We start from the raw sequence: 16,462 nt of genomic DNA, 5'->3' as shown, positions 1-16,462 counted from the left end.
CGGGTTCAATTTCCGCCCGGGACAAAAATTTTTCAAGAGGTTTGATGAGAGGAACTGAACCTTACAGGTTTTATCATCGCGAAATCGAGAGAATGAGGGCAGGATAGGAGAAAGCCAGCCGTTCGAGAACGATCCTTTCCTATAAAGTTATAAACTTCACCGCGGGCGGGAACGAAACGAACCCGCGACCTACAAAGGTAGGTGCGCTACCCTTCCAAGCTAACTTGGTTGGCAATCGAAATACGAGCGCAAATTTTTTTGTCATCTCTGGGAATTGAACCCGGGACGCTCTAAGGGTTAGGTGGTAGAAAACGCCTCCGGCGTTAACCTCGCCTAGTGGTTACCTTCCACTCAAGAGTCTATTATTATTATTTTGTCCAGGGCTAGCTCTTTTTCTCCCTTTTTATATCCCAATTATCAGTGGTTTACCACTGATTATAGGGACCTGGGCTTGAGACCAGCAGAACTGCCCCAAGAGTTTCTGGGACTGCTCAAATGGAGCTAGTACGTAATCAGTGGTTGAATGCACTGTAGAACTCGAGAAAATTGACCCATAGGCCCAAGTGAACACAAAATCTACTTGGAATTTTTCAAAATCTTGGAAAACTTTTTTGAGAGTTATGGTGGAACAAACAAACAAATACTTGAAGTTTGAAGGCCCAGGTAGGTGCGCTACCCTTCCAAGCTAACTTGGTTGGCAATCGAAATACGAGCGCAAATTTTTTTGTCATCTCTGGGAATTGAACCCGAGACCTTGCGAAATCGAGAGAATGAGGGCAGGATAGGAGAAAGCCAGCCGTTCGAGAACGATCCTTTCCTATAAAGTTATAAACTTCACCGCGGGTGGGAACGAAACGAACCCGTGACCTACAAAGGTAGGTGCGCTACCCTTCCAAGCTAACTCGGTTGGCAATCGAAATACGAGCGCAAATTTTTTTGTCATCTCTGGGAATTGAACCCGGGACCTTCTGCATGACGAGTGTGTTACCACTGGGCCAACTGGCCCCACTTTTTTCGCGCTAAAATTTGAAAATTTGCAGCACGTATTTTCAAAAATATTGGCGTCGCAGTTTTCGCTAACTTCTCAAACATTGAAAATTTGCCGGTGACGACCACGCGCTAACTTCTCACTCATAAAATTTTGATCCACGACTTCAGTGTATTACTGGACAATACATCATTTTGTCACCTCTTATACAGCTTGTACTCCATCACCTTTTAGAAGGGAGATGTTTTGTTGCGAGTAATACTGAACCATCACCAAAGTCTTCAGTTTCATCAACCATAGGTACACTGGGGTGATTTCTAGCCCTGATTGCCCTTGCCCTCTACTTTTGTGAGGACTTGTGCTTTTTCTTCTGAAGTAGATTGTACCTTTTACGCCTCGGTAGCGTAGTGGTCAAGACGCTCGCCTGGTAAACAGGAGGGCGTGGGTTCGATCCCAGCCGAGGCATGGAATTTTATCCTCATTTATTTGAGATTTTGACCACATAATAATGGAGCTCTAAGGGTTAGGTGGTAGAAAACGCCTCCGGCGTTAACCTCGCCTAGTGGTTACCTTCCACTCAAGAGTCTATTATTAATATTATTATTATTTTATCCAGGGCTAGCTCTTTTTCTCCCTTTTTATATCCCAATTATCAGTGGTTTACCACTGATTATAGGGACCTGGGCTCGAGACCAGCAGAACTGCCCCAAGAGTTTCTGGGACCGCTCAAATGGAGCTAGTACGTAATCAGTGGTTGAATGCACTGTAGAACTCGAGAAAATTGACCCATAGGCCCAATTGAACACAAAATCTACTTGGAATTTTTCAAAATCTTGGAAAACTTTTTTGAGAGTTATGGTGGAACAAACAAACAAACACTTGAAGTTTGAAGGCTGTAATAGCATACCAAAAATAAAGAGATAAATTAGGTACACACTTGAAAAAAAAAAAATGAAAACAAGAACTCATTAGTAAACTACTTAAAATAATCTCTCTTTTGTTTGTTTAATATTTAGATTATTTAGGTAGTTATGATTCTGAAAGTGGAGGAAAATTAATAAAATAACTACGTAATCTTGAAAGTTCAGGGTTCCGCAAAGATGTTCACCTTTTGAAAAGGGTTCCGCGGGCCAAACTAATTAAGAAACACTGCATTAGTAAACTACTTAAAATAATCTCTCTTTTGTTTGTTTAATATTTAGATTATTTAGGTAGTTATGATTATTAAAAAAAGTGGAGGAAAATTAATAAAATAACTAAACACTATACAGTTTATTTATGTACTTTTATCTAATCTCCATGGCAGAGCCCATTATTTTAGATTAGAAAATTCAAGTGGTACTTACACCCTCTTAGATGAGTTTTCACTTTAGAACGGCCTTAAGTAAATTTAGTTAAATAAATAATTTTCCTCGCAAGGCTGAGTGGGCCCCGCAACAGCCAGTCACGGAATCAATCATTTGCATGATACAAATTTCTTGATCCCGCCGGAAATAATCTCCATGGCAGAGCCCATTATTTTAGATTAGAAAATTCAAGTGGTACTTACACCCTCTTAGATGAGTTTTCACTTTAGAACGGCCCTAAGTAAATTTAGTTAAATAAATAATTTTCCTCACAAGGCTGAGTGGGCCCCGCAACAGCCAGTCACGGAATCAATCATTTGCATGATACAAATTTCTTTTGATCCCGCCGGAAATCGAACCCAGATCTCCCACGTGCAAGGCGAGCGCAGTGACCACTATGCCATGGGAGCTGTCAAATTTACTTAGTACTTGCAGTTTTCGCTAACTTCTCAAACATTGAAAATTTGCCGGTGACGACCACGCGCTAACTTCTCACTCATAAAATTTTGATCCACGACCAAACAGAATTTTGAAAAAATGGCGCATAATCACTAACGGTCGATTAGTCTGACGAACCATATTGTTTGTGTTGGTGAAATCCACCACAAGGGTCCGCTTTTGATAAGGATTTGTTCATTTTTTCACACGTGAACCAGTTTTTATTTTTACATTTATCTTCCCAAGTTCCATTTCCACCTATTGTCAGCATTTTTCCAGCTACTTTTCCTTTCTTTTGATTGTTTTCTTAAATCTGTGCACTGCAACCAAAGAAAGTTATCAAACAGAGATGCTTTTGTGTTGAAAAGTCATGCTCTCAAAATGTCCAAACAGAAAAAAGCTTCAGTGCAACTGTGCTTGTCAAATTTACATAGTACCTATCTAACAAGTCCCATGTGTTGAAATTTTTAAGTCATCACCAGTTTTCTTATAAATGTTAACCAAACAGTGCAACTGCGCTTGTCAAATTTACATAGTACCTACCTAACAAGTCCCATGTGTTGAAATTCTTAAGTCATCACCAGTTTTCTTATAAATCTTAACCAAATACACCAAAAAGAACCAGTGAAAGTTGAACACATTTTGCAAAAGATACAAGTGTCCTATCATCACAGCTACTCTGTTACATGGTTTGGAAATGTCCACAAAGCAGGCCAAAAAGATTGCGTGTAAACTATGCAAAGAGTTATATCCGAGCAAAGACCCTTTGGCTTTGAATCGGCACCTGTATGCAAGGCACACAGGATCAAAAGCACATGTCTGTGAATCCTGTGAAAGTGCAACTGCGCTTGTCAAATTTACATAGTACCTACCTAACAAGTCCCATGTGTTGAAATTCTTAAGTCATCACCAGTTTTCTTATATAAATCTTAACCAAATACACCAAAAAGAACCAGTGAAAGTTGAACACATTTTGCAAAAGATACAAGTGTCCTATCATCACAGCTACTCTGTTACATGGTTTGGAAATGTCCACAAAGCAGGCCAAAAAGATTGCGTGTAAACTATGCAAAGAGTTGTATCCGAGCAAAGACCCTTTGGCTTTGAATCGGCACCTGTATGCAAGGCACACGGGATCAAAAGCACATGTCTGTGAATCCTGTGGGAAAAAGTAAATAAATTTAAGTTCTCTTTCTGTACCTACCCTTTTTTTATTATCAGTGGCAACATTCTACACCTGACAATGTTTGAAAAAAAAAGCATGAAAAAAAACCTACACCAAGTTATCTATATATATAAAAGAGAAATATGGACGGTAAAGATAAGTTTGCCAGGGGGGAGGGAGGGGGGACCATAACAAAAGAGATTTTTTCCTCTCAGAATTGAAGAGACTGGGAAAAAGTAAATAAATTTAAGTTCTCTTTCTGTACCTACCCTTTTTTTATTATCAGTGGCAACATTCTACACCTGACAATGTTTGGAAAAAAGAGCATGAAAAAAAACCTACACCAAGTTATCTATATATATAAAAGAGAAATATGGACGGTACAGATAAGTTTGCCAGGGGGGGGGGACCATAACAAAAGAGATTTTTTCCTCTCAGAATTGAAGAGACAGAGAAAAGAAGAAAGCCAGCTGTTCCTAGAACAAACTTCTGGGTACTTGTGCAGAAGTCACGTCCGTGGAATATTGCTACCAAAGGAACTGGCACAAATGAGCAGTGACCAGTGTTATTATAGGGTTAGGTTAAACGCAAGAAGAAGTTTTCACAATTGGAGCAGTGATTTGTTTTATTATAGGGTTAGGTTAAATACGAAAAGGAGCTTTTCTTTTCCACGGACATGACTTCTGCATAATTACCTTCAAGAGACAGAGAAAAGAAGAGCCAGCTGTTCCTAGAACAAACTTCTGTTTCAAATGAAATCACCCGCTGATGGTATTTAAACCCAAGACCTAGTACCTACAAGGCAAGGTTGTTACCCTCCAAGCTAACTAGGCTGACTCAACATGAATTATTTTCTTAATGCTTTGTTTGAATTTTTTTATTTCAGGTTTTCTGATAAGAAGGGTCTGGTAGTTAAACACAAGGAGTTTTCACAATTAGAGCAGTGATTAGTGTTATTATAGGGTTAGGTTAAATACAAAAACAAGCTTTTCTTTTCCATGGATGTGACTTCTGCATAATTACCAACTTCTGTTTTGAATGATATTAGCTGCTGATGGTATTTAAACCCAAGATTTAGTACCTACAAGGCAAGGGCATTACCCTCCAAGCTAACTAGGGCTGGCTCGACATGAATTATCTTCTTAATGTTTTGTTTGAAATTTTTTATTTCAGGTTTTCTGATAAGAAGGGTCTGGTGCGACACCTCCTTCACGTACACTTTGAATATCGGCCGTACAAATGTCAACTATGTCCACAGGTGTTCTCTCGACGAGACAAGTATCTGTTACACATGAGGAGAAAACATCCCACAGTGCCTCCTGTGATCCAAATGGATGAACCAGGTAAATGATTTATTTTGAATGTCTACAAGTGGACTCATTCCTAATTAGATTTACAATATTTTCCTTGATTATAATTTTTACACATTCTTTGTTTCCCCTCCCAAATTTAGTGCATAATTTTTTTTTTTTTTTTACATAATGTCTACACTTTATCGAGACAAGTATCTGTTACACATGAGGAGAAAACATCCCACAGTGCCTCCTGTGATCCAAATGGATGAACCAGGTAAATGATTTATTTATAATGTCTACAAGTGGACTCATTCCTAATTAGATTTACAATATTTTCCCTAATTATAATTTTTACACATTCTTTGTTTCCCCTCCCAAATTTAGTGCATAATTAAATAACACTGACCCAACATGAAATTTTACAACCTTGTAGGAAGTTTGATGGATTAATTTTCCAGATTCTTTGGATTCCCTTTCATTGCATTTACTGGACTTGTTTGGATTTTCAAACTTTTATTTTTTCAAAATGAATCAATTTGAAGGATTCATTAGGTTCAGAACATGAATAATGTACATACATATGGCGCCAAATATGAACACCACGGTCAATTGTGTTGAACCTCTGGACCCATCCAAAGGAGGCAGCAGCATTTCTGGATCTACATCCTTAACGAAGAGACAGCAGATGGAGACAACTGACCGGGAGCGGAGTTTTTACTATAACACCCTGTGGAAATCAAGGTACACCTCCATAATATCAGCCTTACATCGATATTTGAAAGTAGGAGACATTCGCCCAATACGGACACCCTCGAGAAACCAAGGTACCACGTTGAGGAACTCCGGCAATCAAGGTACTGTCTTGTATTTTTAGTCCTTTCTAGTCACTGTTGATAACATCACACATTTATCTTTCAGTCTCAGCCGAGTCGGATGAAGAGAGTTCTGACACCTGTCCTAGTTCCACACCCACTAACACCTTCAATGCTGATGAGAACACATCCACACAATCTTCCAGGACACCAAAGAAACTGAATACCAACTCAACTAGCCAATCAATGAACTTAAACAACAGTGATCAAGTAAGTCATTTTGTTTCTTACAGTTTTCAAAGGGTTCTCTCTACTTATAAAGAATAAGCACAAGTCCTCATGATGACTGTGGTTCAGGATGAGCCAATTAAACATGGCTAGAAACTATCACCTCACTGTGTATGGCTGATATATATATATACGAGCGCATGCCCTTCGCACTCAACCTTTGCTATTTCTTTAGCAAGGGAAATTTCAGGCTGGTATCCTTTCCGTTTAAAGTCCCCACAGCCAGACCATGTTTTATTTAAAATTTCTATATAACTGAACTTACCTTCTTCTTAGCCTTGGAAGATTTCTTTTTTCTTTAAAACTTTGTAAAAAATTCACACTTCAAAGGCACTTTCGCAATTCGCGATCTTAATAGAAAACAAGTCAAAGGGTCAACTATTAATGCACTGCTGGCAATATGAACCGTCTTGATAACATACATAACTCATCTTCTAGTGATCTAGTCTCTTGTTGTCTTTTCCTAGATTGATGCATAATGTTTTCTTGTTTCATAGTAAATGAAACAAACAAATAAATTTCATTTCATTTATCTTTCAGTCTCAGCCGAGTCGGATGAAGAGAGTTCTGACACCTGTCCTAGTTCCACACCCACTAACACCTTCAATGCTGATAAGAACACATCCACACAATCTTCCAGGACACCAAAGAAACTGAATACCAACTCAACTAGCCAATCAATGAACTTAAACCGTCTTGATATCTCGCGCCAATGTATGCTTGATCTCCTATTTATACAAATAGTAATATGAGTAGGTACTTACTATCAAAGTACTCGCTTATTATTAGTATTACTCATTAACTGAGTGGTTCTCAAACTTTTCGAGCTGGCGACCCATTTTGACATTCCCAATCACCCCTCTAAAGATGTAAATTGTAAAGGTCAGATGAGGCTATACCTTTTGTACACTTATGCCGGGGTTTATATTCACATAAAAAAAGTTGGTTTCCGCTCTCCTGGAAAATTTTCGAAAATGTGGCTTACGCCCCTTTGGACCATACAGGGATCTATTTTACCAAGTCTTGAAACTTGAGGTGTGAATAAAATCAATCTTGTTAGGTACGTACTTCATAGTATGTATTTATTTATATTGTTTTCAATAAATAAATATTAATTTCTATAGATAGGTAGATACTCAATTTTATGTTGGTAGGTGCTGACAGTTTTTCTTCTTTTTCTTTTATTATTATTTCTATTATTATTATTATTATTATTTTCACTTTTTTTCTCTCTTAACATCACAGGATAAATTTGCTAACTTCTCACGCATTGTTTTGTTGAACATTGATGTTTTATTAAGGAATTTTAATTGTGTTAAGCATAAATGCTTGTCACAAATGTTTTTCCTGCTTAATGCACTATGACTTGACTTGGACTCAAACCACCAACCTCCAGATCCGAAGTCCACCGCGCTAACTACTACACCACTGAGGTTGGCTGTTTTATTTCTGAGTTAAATGTTCTTCTTAGGGGAAGATTACCTTTTGAATTTTTCCATGACTTACTTTTCTTATCCGTGAGAGATAGGCATGGCACCTATTTCATGGTTTTTTGAAGGATTAAGGGGTTTAAAAACGGCATTTATTTATTTAAACCTCAAGTTCTCAAAGCTAAGTCATTTTGTTTCTTACAGTTTTCAAAGGGTTCTCTCTACTTATAAAGAATAAGCACAAGTCCTCATGATGACTGGGGTTCAGGACGAGCCAATTAAACATGGCTAGAAACTATCACCTCACTGTGTATGGCTGATATATATATAAAAAATAATAATGATAATAATAAAAAAAACTTTCATCACCATTTGGCTACAGCTGAAGCCGCTACAAGAACAACCCCTGATTGCAACTGTAACCCTTTCTCTCCTCAGGGGCTGCAATGTGTTGGCTGCAAACCTCGAAAAATACCTCCTAAACTATAGGTACTTTTATAAAGGAATTTCTTTAGAAAAGGCCCCTCTAATGGTAACCCTTTCATTCCTCAGGGGCCATCTGTAAACCTTAAAAAAAAACCTCTTAGAACTAGACTTTTTACAAAGAAATTTCCCTTAGAAAAGGCCCCTCTGATAGGAACCCTTTCTCTTAGTGCAAGGATTTTGGGGGTGCGGTTGGTCCAGTGGTAACGCGCTTGCTTGCCATGCAGAAGGTCCCGGGTTCGAATCCCACCATTGACAAAAATTTGTACTTGTTTTTTCATCTGGACAAGTCCAATGAGGCTCCGTCCCGTGTTTCAACAATTTGATGGTTTACAAATGTCTACGATGGTCAAGCAGGTTCTTGAACTGATTCGTAGTGATGGCATTGACAACATGTTCAGGCAGTTGATTCCATTCCTCGAAGACTCGATTCGATATGAAGTTTGATCTTTGCAGGTTGTGAGTGTAAGATCATACACGGTGAATTTTGATCTCAAATAATGTCAATTTTATTTTGGAAGAGAACATTTTACAAGTTGAAAAATCTGTCATAAGACTGACTCAATAGATCGATATTTGGCCATGTTCAATTGAAAATGATATTGGACGATCTGGCTAGAACTCATGCACATCAGAATACCCTACAGTGAGTTCTGAGTTTCTTGGAATGTCCTCGTAGATGAGTGTTGTTATCGAGTTCGAACATGTTGTCTATGTTTAGTGGGTTTGAAATAGCGAGAGAAAACTTCTGTGCAGTTTAACTCATGCACATCAGAATACCCTACAGTGAGTTCTGAGTTTCTTGGAATGTCCTCGTAGATGAGTGTTGTTATCGAGTTCGAACATGGTGTCTATGTTTAGTGGGTTTAAAATAGCGAGAGAAAACTTCTGTGCAGTTTGGCATACATGCATATTGTTCGGCATCGTAGTAACAGAAGGACTAAGAGCAAACATGAAAAGTTAGACACGGAAAAACGGTTTTACCGCTGCCACCATGTTTAGTGGGTTTAAAATAGCGAGAGAAAACTTCTGTGCAGTTTGGTCGATACAACATGTTACAAATGTCTACGATGGTCAAGCAGGTTCTTGAACTGATTCGTAATGATGGCATTGACAACATGTTACAAATGTCTACTATGGTCAAGCAGGTTCTTGAACTGATTCGTAATGATGGCATTGACAACATGTTACAAATGTCTACGATGGTCAAGCAGGTTCTTGAACTGATTCGTAATGATGGCATTGACAACATGTTACAAATGTCTACGATGGTCAAGCAGGTTCTTGAACTGATTCGTAGTGATGGCATTGACAACATGTTACAAATGTCTACGATGGTCAAGCAGGTTCTTGAACTGATTCGTAATTGACATGTTTATTTCAGGTATTAAGATAGACACGGTTAACCCGGTGATAATGTGCTTGCTTGCCATGCAGAAGATGCCAGATTCTTTGTTGATGGTGGGCATCAAACCTGGGACCTTCTGCAAGGCCAGCAAGCTCATTACCACTGGGCTAACTATGTCCCCCTTGAATTCAAAGTTAATCTGTCCCAAATGCGTTGTAAATACTTAATTTTAAAGTCATTTGGTTTAAAATTCATTGCTTTAAATTTATTGCCTTCCTAACACAAAGGATATCCATCGCTATTGAGGAGGGAAACTTGGCAGTGGTCATGTTAACCCTACTTGGTTCTTCCAACTTGGAAGTTTTTTTCATGTACTTAATCTAGTTTTGTAAATTTACTAGGTATCATAAAGGGACCAATTTCTCATTGAAAAAAAGGCTTTGTTGATGGTGGGCATCAAACCTGGGACCTTCTGCAAGGCCAGCAAGCTCATTACCACTGGGCTAACTATGTCCCCCTTGAATTCTAAGTTAATCTGTCCCAAATGCGTTGTAAATACTTAATTTTAAAGTCATTTGGTTTAAAATTTATTGCCTTCCTAACACAAAGGATATCCATCGCTATTGAGGAGGGGAACTTGGCAGTGGTCATGTTAACCCTACTTGGTTCTTCCAACTTGGAAGTTTTTTTTTTCGTGTACTTAGTCTAGTTTTGTAAATTTACTAGGTATCATAAAGGGACCAATTTCTCATTGAAAAAAAAGAAAAAAAAGTTTTTGTCTAAATGAATTTTATTTCTTGTCTTTGTAGAAATCAAAGTACTTGGGAGTCGGAAGAATGCATCACCGGAGTAAGAAGACCGGATGAGAATGAAGATGAAAACGGAGAGTTCAGTGATAATCAAGCTGAGATGGTAGAGAGTATGGATGATTCTAACGAAACAGAAGGTAAGATGATGATGACAAAAATAGAAAAGATGAGATTTGAAAAGAATACAGCAAATTGTGAAGAAAAAAAAAAAATGGTACTAATTTCAAATATTTCAACACCAATTGCAAAATGGCACCATTCACCAATTGAAAATATTTCAACAGGTTACTTTCGAGTGCTCTTGTATTATACAGTGACATTAAACCCATTGAGGTAAAATAATAATAATTGAAAGAAAAAATCCAAATCAAATTTGGTTAACACGTAATTCTGCCCTTGACTGATGATTATTGCCCCTTCTGTTTTCTAGAAAAAAAGGAAAAAAAGTTTTTGTCTAAATGAATTTTATTTCTTGTCTTTGTAGAAATCAAAGTACTTGGGAGTCGGAAGAATGCATCACCGGAGTAAGAAGACCGGATGAGAATGAAGATGAAAACGGAGAGTTCAGTGATAATCAAGCTGAGATGGTAGAGAGTATGGATGATTCTAACGAAACAGAAGGTAAGATGATGATGACAAAAAATAGAAAAGATGGGATTTGAAAAGAATACAGCCAATTGTGAAGAAAGAAAAAAATGGTACTAATTTCCAATATTTCAACACCAATTGCAAAATGGTACCATTCACCTTGTTTTGTAATACTGTGTGTAGCTATCAAAATATACCACAATCTCCAATTACTTGATCCGACATACCGATCACTCGCCGATTCCCGGATCGCAAATTGTCACCAATCCCCGGATTTTCGACACCCCAAGTCCGATTTTGACCAAACAAGTCACCCATCCACTTCCTACACTCTCAGCATGTCGTCAGCGAGCGCTGGCAACCGACGGATGAACATTGACGTGATTAAACTGATCGAGAGCAAGCATGAGGTTACCATATTGGAAGGCCTGAACGAGTTCTCACCAATCCCCGGATTTTCGACACCCCAAGTCCGATTTTGACCAAACAAGTCACCCATCCACTTCCTACACTCTCAGCATGTCGTCACCGAGCGCTGGCACCCGACGGATGAACATTGACGTGATTAAACTGATCGAGAGCAAGCATGAGGTTACCATATTGGAAGGGAAGGCCTGAACGAGTTCTGCGTGAAGCTCTTCGGCCCCCGTGACACCCCCTATGAGGGAGGCGTGTGGAAGGTGAGGGTGCACCTACCCGAAAACTACCCTTTTAAATCCCCCTCCATCGGGTTCATGAACAAGATATACCACCCCAACATTTGCGAAGGGTCAGGCACGGTCTGTCTCAATGTGATTAATCAGGCGTGGACCCCGCTGTACGATCTGTCCAATATATTCGAGTGTTTTCTACCCCAGCTACTCACACCTATCCGAACCCCATTGATCCGGTGAATGGGGATGCGGCCGCCATGTATCTGCATAAACCGGACAAGTATAAGAAGAAGGTTCGTTCCTACATCCAGATGTACGCTACCCCCGACAAGCTAGAATCAAGCGAATCCAAACCCAATCCATTCCTATCCTTCCTCCCTATCCTTAATCTAATCCCAACGTTAGCCAGGTTCTATCCAATCCTGGCCAAGTTCACATCCATGGCTTGTCTCAGACTAGCTCTGCTCCGCAAGGTCCTTCTATCCAATCCTGGCCAAGTTCACATCCATGGCTTGTCTCAGACTGGCTCTGCTCCGCAAGGTCCGCTAGGCTATGTTCACCCACAATGTGTATTACTTAGAGGTTTCCAGAGCATCTGGACAAGTCCAATGAGGCTCCGTCCCGTGTTTCAACAATTTGATGGTTTACAAATGTCTACGATGGTCAAGCAGGTTCTTGAACTGATTCGTAGTGATGGCATTGACAACATGTTCAGGCAGTTGGGACTCAAACCACCAACCTCCAGATCCGAAGTCCACCGCGCTAACTACTACACCACTGAGGTTGGCTGTTTTATTTCTGAGTTAAATGGTCTTCTTAGGGGAAAATGACCTTTTGAATTTTTCCATGACTTACTTTTCTCACCGTGAGAAATAGGCATGGCACCTATTTCGTGGTTTTTTGAAGGATTAAGGGGTTTAAAAACGGCATTTATTTATTTATTTAAACCTCAAGTTCTCAAAGCTAGCAAATCTTATCCTGTGATGTCTCCATATTAGTAAAATTTTATTTATTGCATGTATTTGTTTTTTTTTTCTTTTTTTTACCTTTGGAAACTAAATAATTGCTAATTTTCTTGTGGAATCTGAACTCTATGGAAAACTCCAGATTCCAATTCCAGAAATAACACAAATGTATAACTTCTTCAAAACTATATCACAGAATCCTTTACTGAAATTAGATTCTTATGGATAATTTGGTTTAGATTCCACAAGAAAAACGTAGCTTAAAACATTATTATGTAATAGGTAATAAGTCAGGGCAAATGTGTGATTTCTGAACCAGGCTTGAGACACTCTTTACAACAAAATCTTTATTTTTTTTTTTTTACTTTGTGAACCAGGCAGGCCTTAGATACTCTTAGCAAAATCTTGTGTTTCTTGTACTTTAAAGATTATTTGATAACAAATACAACGATGTACACACCGGTTCCCGAACAGCCAAACACTCGATGATATATTGCTGAATTTAGGTGAATACCCAACTGCGTTGGGTTTACTACGACAACAGTGCACCATACCCACTATAATCCCCCTCTTCCCCTTACTTTAGTACTTTACCCCAAGCAGGGATTTCGACACAATTCTTCGAAAATGGGAAATTTTACGGGGGGGGGGGCTGTTTTTTTTTTTTTTTTTTTTTTTTACTTTTTACCTTTGGAAACTAAATAATTGCTAATTTTCTTGTGGAATCTGAACTCTATGGAAAACTCCAGATTCCAATTCTAGAAATAACACAAATATATAACTTCAAAACTATATCACAGAATCCTTTATTGAAATTAGATTCTCATGGATAATTCGGTTTAGATTCCACAAGAAAACCGTAGCTTAAAACATTATTATGTAATAGGTAATAAGTCAGGGCAAATGTGTGATTTCTGAACCAGGCTTTAGACACTCTACACTACAACAAAATCTTTTTTTTTTTACTTTGTGAACCAGGCAGGCCTTAGATACTCTTAGCAAAATCTTGTTTTCTTGTACTTTAAAGATTATTCGATAACAAATACAACGATGTACACACCGGTTCCCGAACACTCGATGATATATTGCAGAATTTAAGTGAATACCCAACAGCGTTGGGTTTACTACGACAACAGTGCACCACACCCACTATAATCCCCCTCTTCCCCCGAACATTACTTTAGTACTTTACCCCCAAGCAGGGATTTCGACACAATTCTTCGAAAATAGGAAATTCTACGAGAGAAACCTTTCGAGGCAACTTTCTTCAAAGAAAATGCAAAATCTTGTTTTCTTGTACTTTAAAGATTATTCGATAACAAATACAACGATGTACACACCGGTTCCCGAACAGCCAAACACTCGACGATATATTGCTGAATTCAGGTGAATACTCAACTGCGTTGGGTTTACTATGACAACAGTACACCACACCCACTAAAATCCCCCTCTTCCCCTGAACATTACTTTAGTACTTTACCCCAAGCAGGGATTTCGACACAATTCTTCGAAAATGGGAAATTTTACGAGAGAAACCTTTCGAGGCAACTTTCTTCAAAGAAAACCCAAATTATCTTCAAGAAAAGGCAATAGAGTTACCCTCCAATAACCCGATCTCTATTGTATCGTTTAATTGTAGAAAGGATTGAACAAAGGACAAGGGAAGGGTTTGTATGATAAGAAGAAGGTTTATTGAAAGAGAAAAGTGAACAGAGAATTATGTACAGCTGGAAAGATGTCTCAGAACTGGGAAGAGTTTTTCAGTTGTTGATTTGGTTGCTAGGTGACAATGTTACTGGGCGGTTGTTTTGTAATACTGGAACTGGGAAGAGTTTTTCAGTTGTTGATTTGGTTGCTAGGTGACAATGTTACTGGGTGGTTGTTTTGTAATACTGTGTGTAGCTATCCAAAATATGCCACAAGGATTGAACAAAGGACAAGGGAAGGGTTTGTATGATAAGAAGAAGGTTTATTGAAAGAGAAAAGTGACTTGTGTTGACCCAGCACCTAAATGGGAAGTATTGTGTCTCTTCTCGCCCATCTGATGAGAGGCATACTACAGGATGGGCATGCTACGGCTACGACACAGACCACAAGCGTCCAATGTAGCAGTTGTTTCATTGCTACGAAATAAAAACGGTGGTGAAACACTCATCTTTAAAAAAAAAAAAAAGGCCCCCCTAATAAGTACTAACCCTTTCTCTCCTCAGGGACTGCAATGTGTCCTCTGTAAAGCCAAAATAAAACCACAGGATCGTTCAGCTCTATCCAAACATCTCTATTTGAAACACATCAAGGCAGACAAGTGTGAGAAATGCGGCAAGGTCTACGCAGACCGGAAAGGTCTTGTGAGACACTATATCCATGTACATTTCCAATATAAGCCATACAGGTAAGCTGAGCTAATTGATTTAGGAAGAGAAGAAAACAAGACTTTTAAAATGAGTCGAAAAAGAAGGGGAAAAAATGGAAAGACTGCCATGGTAAAATTAAAAGGAGAAGAATTTACAATTTTAACCTACTTACCTTGGTGGTGTAGTGGTCAAGGTGCTCGCCTGGTAAACAGGAGGGCCTGGGTTCAATCCCAGCCGAATAGAGTTACCCTCCAATAACCCGATCTCTATTGTATCGTTTAATTGTAGAAAGGATTGAACAAAGGACAAGGGAAGGGTTTGTATGCTAAGAAGAAGGTTTATTGAAAGAGAAAAGTGGACAGAGAATTATGTACAGCTAGAAAGATGTCTCAGAACTGGGAAGAGTTTTTCAGTTGTTGATTTGGTTGCTAGGTGACAATGTTACTAGGTGGTTTTTCAGTCCTATGCGAGCAGTATAAATAAGCACTGTTATTATTTTACATGCCTTGTTTTTTAGCTGACATGAAGAGCTAGGATTGTAGTTTGAAGGAAACTGTTTTTCTTCTTTCCAGACTTTTAAAATGAGTCGAAAAAGAAGGGGAAAAAATGGAAAGACTGCCATGGTAAAATTAAAAGGAGAAGAATTTACAATTTTAACCAACCTCGGTGGTGTAGTGGTCAAGGCGCTCGCCTGGTAAACAGGAGGGCCTGCGTTCAATCCCAGCCAAGGTATGGAATTTTATCCTTAATATAATTTGAGAATTTGACCACAATAATAGTAGTAGCCTACTGCTGGAGTAAATGAAGAGCTGACATGAAGAGCTAGGGTTGTAGTTTGAAGGAAACTGTTTTTCTTCTTTCCTATGCTGCATCAACATGGTGTCTATTAGGTGTGCACTCTGCATCCGGAATGGGTGAAAAAATTGTGTAACCTCAATGCCAACACGACTACTAGCAGAAAAATTACAAAAAAAAATTACTTGATGCTAATCGAGAGTCACTTCCCAAAATTAAGATGCTGTGTCCATGCAAGGCTTTACACTCAAACAACTTCTTTTCTGATTTCAGTTGCAAGCATTGTAACCGGTGTTTTGCCCGTAAGGATCATCTTCGGAATCACCAAATGATGCATCATATCCGTCAGGGCACAGTAGACAAAGGAGACGGAGAAGTGTTTGAATGTGATAATTGTCACAAGTTTTTTGTCAAGAAGGATAGTCTGGAGAGACATAATCTGATATGTATGCGTATGTAGATATCAACTTCGTTTTGTTAACATTAAAACATTGGGTATCACACTGAGGAGATTCCAGGTTCGATTCCCGGAAGTTTTTTTTTTTAATTGATAGCAAATTTTCCAAATAGAAATTGATTGCAAAGGAGACACTTGGTTATGCTGTGATATCCACAGAAAGATGTGAACAAAGGCTCTGCTTAACCACAAATAGCTAGCCTACTTGGTTTGGAGGGTTATACATCTGCCTTGTAAGTGCTAGGTCG

General features: G+C 38.7%; 1 protein-coding gene and 1 pseudogene across 1 annotated transcript; both read left to right on the top strand.

Moving 5' to 3' along the window:
* Positions 1-3,613: 3,613 nt before the first annotated feature.
* On the top strand, positions 3,614-16,217 carry LOC103518009 (zinc finger protein 234-like). Its single transcript, XM_026829929.1, has 5 exons — positions 3,614-3,943; positions 5,111-5,280; positions 6,151-6,314; positions 14,819-15,000; positions 16,031-16,217. The coding sequence occupies exons 1-5, from the start codon at positions 3,801-3,803 to the stop codon at positions 16,215-16,217; spliced, it is 846 nt and encodes a 281-aa protein (XP_026685730.1). The 5' UTR covers positions 3,614-3,800.
* Positions 9,298-13,108, top strand: LOC108253527 (annotated as a pseudogene).
* Positions 16,218-16,462: the final 245 nt, after the last annotated feature.

Source organism: Diaphorina citri, unplaced genomic scaffold (genome assembly GCF_000475195.1).
Source record: "Diaphorina citri unplaced genomic scaffold, Diaci psyllid genome assembly version 1.1 scaffold2039, whole genome shotgun sequence".
NCBI classification, from domain to species: Eukaryota; Metazoa; Arthropoda; class Insecta; order Hemiptera; family Psyllidae; genus Diaphorina; species Diaphorina citri.
This window is presented reverse-complemented; position numbering and strand designations above follow the sequence as displayed.